The 5,000-nt window shown below is 48.8% G+C and overlaps 1 protein-coding gene across 1 annotated transcript in view; it reads left to right on the plus strand.

The window, feature by feature from the left end:
* clcn1a (chloride channel, voltage-sensitive 1a) overlaps positions 1–5,000 on the plus strand; it is a gene marked incomplete at both ends in the record, with an annotated part of 23,636 nt that overhangs the window by 14,325 nt on the left and 4,311 nt on the right. Inside the window, 5 exons of the mRNA XM_084463122.1 lie at positions 2,529–2,684; positions 2,824–2,893; positions 3,241–3,351; positions 4,065–4,278; positions 4,669–4,802. Coding sequence (XP_084319248.1) covers positions 2,529–2,684; positions 2,824–2,893; positions 3,241–3,351; positions 4,065–4,278; positions 4,669–4,802 — 685 coding nt within the window. The remainder of the gene's footprint in view (positions 1–2,528; positions 2,685–2,823; positions 2,894–3,240; positions 3,352–4,064; positions 4,279–4,668; positions 4,803–5,000) is intronic.

The raw sequence follows: 5,000 nt of genomic DNA on the forward strand, positions 1-5,000 counted from the left end.
TGGCATGGCTTGGACAGAAGCATTCCCCAGACTGCTCCCACGGAGGACGATGTGCAAGGCATGCCAAACACCTATTAATATTCAGATTGAGATACATTTCACATGAGAGCGTACTGAGAGTGGTACAGTAAGCACATTTCTCGGAAAAGCACATTTCTCGGAAAAGCATATCATAGTTTTTCCAATGCATTTACGGGTGCCCCATTGCCTTCCATTGAAGCCCAGTGAGAGCATGCAGCTGTGTAGATGCTCTATATAAACCAGACCAGGCAGGGTTTTGATGCAGCCAGCTAGAAATAATCTGACATTCATTATGTGTTTTCAGTTACTCAAAATAGCATACCAAGTGCCGATGAGGTGTGTGTGTGTGTGTGTGTGTGTGTGTGTGTAGGTGTGTGTTTGTCTCTGTGTCTGCTTCTATAGTTCCCTCACAGACCTAGAGAACCAGACAGTTAGCAGACATTACATTACATTACATTAGTCATTTAGCAGACGCTTTTGTCCAAAGCGACTAACAATAATTGCATTTAACGTAGGAAGAGCCAATGTACGACTACTTGCCAGAACTCACAAGTGCATCTTCTCTCTAAAACAAGTGACTAAGAGCATAATCTAGTGCTGAAGGCAAAGTGCAAGAATAGCAATCTAAAGTACAGTGCAATATAATATAATACCGACCTAGAGCACCAGACAGTTAGCAGACCTAGAGCATGAGATAGCAGACCTAGAGCATCAATTAGCAGACCTAGAGCATCAGACAGAAGTGCTAGAACATGGGTTCCCAAACTGTGAGGCGGGCCTCCCGTGAGGGGGCCCCAAAGAAATTCAGGGGAGGCGCGGAGGGATGGTTAGAAAAAAAAGAAGGAAAAATGTCTATAGTTTTTATGAATGAAATGTGATTTTAAAGGTCAGAAGATCGAATTAAAGGTCAGAAGCTAACTTAGCTGTGTAACGTTATGGGCTAGCTAACGCTGCCTGGCAAAATGGACAAATTTGGGGGGTTGGGGGGGGCCCGGGTGTGTCACTGATCTCAGAAGGGAGGCCCACATTGATGGAGTTTGGGAACCCATGTCCTAGAGCATAGGACAGTTAGCAGACCTAGAGCATCAGTTAGCAGACCTAGAGCACCAGACAGTTAGCAGACCTAGAGCATCAGTTAGCAGACCTAGAGCATCAGTTAGCAGACCTTGAGAATCAGTTAGCAGACCTAGAGCATCGGACAGCTAGTAGACCTAGAGAACCAGACAGTTAGCAGACCTAGAGAACCAGACAGTTAGCAGACCTAGAGAACCAGACAGTTAGCAGACCTAGAGAACCAGACAGTTAGCAGAACTAGAGCATCAGTTAGCAGACCTAGAGCATCAGTTAGCAGACCTAGAGAACCAGACAGTTAGCAGACCTAGAGAACCAGACAGTTAGCAGTCCTAGAGCATAAGTTAGCAGACCTAGAGAACCAGACAGTTAGCAGACCTAGAGCATCAGTTAGCAGACCTAGAGAACCAGACAGTTAGCAGACCTAGAGCATCAGTTAGCAGACCTAGAGAACCAGACAGTTAGCAGACCTAGAGCATCAGTTAGCAGACCTAGAGAACCAGACAGTTAGCAGACCTAGAGCATCAGTTAGCAGACCTAGAGAACCAGACAGTTAGCAGTCCTAGAGAACCAGACAGTTAGCAGACCTAGAGAACCAGACAGTTAGCAGACCTAGAGAACCAGACAGTTAGCAGACCTAGAGCATCAGTTAGCAGACCTAGAGAACCAGACAGTTAGCAGACCTAGAGAACCAGACAGTTAGCAGTCCTAGAGAACCAGACAGTTAGCAGACCTAGAGAACCAGACAGTTAGCAGACCTAGAGAACCAGACAGTTAGCAGACCTAGAGAACCAGACAGTTAGCAGACCTAGAGAACCAGACAGTTAGCAGACCTAGAGAACCAGACAGTTAGCAGTCCTAGAGAACCAGACAGTTAGCAGACCTAGAGAACCAGACAGTTAGCAGACCTAGAGAACCAGACAGTTAGCAGTCCTAGAGAACCAGACAGTTAGCAGTCCTAGAGAACCAGACAGTTAGCAGACCTAGAGAACCAGACAGTTAGCAGACCTAGAGAACCAGACAGTTAGCAGTCCTAGAGAACCAGACAGTTAGCAGTCCTAGAGAACCAGACAGTTAGCAGACCTAGAGAACCAGACAGTTAGCAGACCTAGAGAACCAGACAGTTAGCAGACCTAGAGAACCAGACAGTTAGCAGTCCTAGAGAACCAGACAGTTAGCAGACCTAGAGAACCAGACAGTTAGCAGTCCTAGAGAACCAGACAGTTAGCAGTCCTAGAGAACCAGACAGTTAGCAGTCCTAGAGAACCAGACAGTTAGCAGTCATAGAGAACCAGACAGTTAGCATATCAGGAGATGAAGCTTGTTATCCTCACTCAGTCGCAATGAAACCCCCACTTATACTGTATGTACACATGGCATGCCTGTCTCTATGCTAAACTCCATTTAGCCATTCACCTCTCTGACCCTCCCACCAGCTGATGCCCAGAGAATGCATCAACTCTCTGTTTGACAACTTGACCTGGACCAAGGTGTGGGGGTCCCCCTCTCCCCCTGGCCTCGGCCTCTCCACCGCCTGGCTGCACCCCGACGTCAGCCCCCTCTTCATCCTCCTCCTCTTCTTCATCATGAAGGTCACTCTCCCTCCCCCTCTGTCCCTCCTGCTTGTGTCCCCTCTCCCTGTCTGCTTATTCCATTATCTTCCTCCTCTTCTGTGAAGACAAACTACTCAGTTATTGATTTGGAATGTCTAACATTCTCTCCATCTGGCAGTTTTGGATGTCTGCCGTTTCCACGACGATGCCCATTCCCTCAGGGGCCTTCATGCCTGTTTTCATCCTGGGTAAACTGACATTTTGAAATATTGCCTTCACCCTTGCTAAACCGACATTTTGAAAGCTGACTCATGGGTGTGAATTTTGCTTGTGTTTTAGAGGTGGAGGAATTTGTCCATAGCATCTGTAGCGGGGGGGGGGGGGGGGGGGGGGGGGGGGCTTACATTCACAAAAGCAGAGCTGAATGATATATAGTGTCAAATAGCTGACGTAATGCTATCCTAGACTCTCTCTCTCTCACATGCGTGCACACACACACACACACACACACGCACGCATGCACACACACTCGTGACACACACCACTCTAGACGTGCCCTGAAACCTATCTCCACCCCCCCCCCCCCACCCCCCAGGCGCAGCCTTCGGCAGGCTAGTAGGAGAGATCATGGCAGCCCTCTTCCCCCACGGGATCCTCTTTGACGGCCACTTATACCGCATCATCCCAGGAGGGTACGCAGTCATTGGTCAGTCTCCCTTTCCTCCTCCTCCCCTCCCTCCTCCTCCTCCCCTCCCTCCTCCATCCGCCCCCTCCCCCTCCCCCCACTCTTCTATCTGTCTCTCAGAGCCCTGGGGTCCCTTTGGTGTGACAGTGAAATGTCATTCTGATCCCTCTCCTCCCCTTCTCCTCTCCTCCCCCTCTCTTCTCTTCTCCTCCCCTTCTCCTCCCCTCCCCTTCTCTTCTCTTCTCCTCTCCTTCTTTCCTCTCCTCCCCAGTTTTAATGACCTGTAAACCCGAGTTTATCTCCACCCCCCTCCTCCCCCGCCTCCTTTTGCTCTTTTCTCCTCTTTCATTCCATCCCTCCTTTTACCCACATGCCGATCCATTCATCAATCAACCTGGCAACCCATGGCATACCTCCTACCCTTTTCATGTTCTTCACCCTTCACCTCCTCCTCCATCTCTCTCTCTTTCTCTTTTTTTCTCTCTCTCTCTGTCTGACATTATCTCTTTGCTCCCTTGACGACATATCTGCTGGGCTTCCTGCTGTCTGATATTCCCTTTCATCCTTCTCTCTCTTAACTCCACCCAACCCACGCCCTCTCTCTTCCACTCTCCCATTCTGCTCTCTCTCTCGGCCCCCCCCTCTCTCTCTCTGTCTCTCTCCTTCCCTCTCCTCTCCCTTTAACTCCCCTAACCCTCCCTCTCTCTTCTCCCCTCCCTCCTCCCCCATCACAGGGGCGGCAGCGTTGACCGGGGCGGTGACCCACACGGTGTCGACGGCGGTGATCTGCTTCGAGCTGACGGGTCAGATCTCCCACATCCTGCCCATGATGGTGGCGGTCATCCTGGCAAACATGGTGGCCCAGGGCCTGCAGCCCTCGCTCTACGACTCCATCATCCAGGTCAAGAAGCTGCCCTACCTGCCTGAACTGGGCTTCGGACACATCAGGTAGTACGGTATCTGTGGAGAAGCATTAGGGTACGCTTCAGCTGAAGAAGTCTTTTCTTCACAGTCTGTGCTTTAACTGTGGGATGTGGATATGGTTGATTATCTGGCTGGTACTTGTGCGGGTTACTGTATGTATTTTTTTTTAATTATTATGAATTTATTATTTTATGACTTATTTTCCTGAGCCTTGGAATCCGAATACAAATGTCTGTTGTTACAACCTAAAATAGACAATAAAGCTTTTGGAATCGTGAATCAAACCGGGGACATGTTGGCTCTGAGGGAAGGGCATTGGACAATGTAGGTTGCATTGCTTTCACTCTCCAGCATAGTGGAGTATTGGATGTATTGCTGTAAGTGACAGTGTTGTGTATCTCTCTCTGACTCTAGCCAGTATAACATCTTTGTGGAGGATATCATGGTGAGGAAGGTGAGGTTTATATCGTCTCAGTCAACGTACGGAGAGCTCATACACCTGCTGGACACCACATCGCTCAAAACCATCCCTCTGGTTGACTCCAAAGGTAACAGAGTGTACAAATTTTCCCATCCTCAATATTTTTCTTGATAATAAGCTCCAGATAACAATCCGATCTGGGCCATATATGGGCCGGAACTAAGCCATAAGTGCTGCATCTGGCCTATATATGGCCCAGATTGGCCAGGTAGTTTATCACCAAAGTAGAACTTCTTGTCTTTTTCATCAGTTTTCTTTTACACTC

The sequence above is a fragment of the Borostomias antarcticus genome (assembly GCF_949987555.1).
Source record: "Borostomias antarcticus genome assembly, contig: scaffold_132, whole genome shotgun sequence".
Taxonomy (NCBI): domain Eukaryota; kingdom Metazoa; phylum Chordata; class Actinopteri; order Stomiiformes; family Stomiidae; genus Borostomias; species Borostomias antarcticus.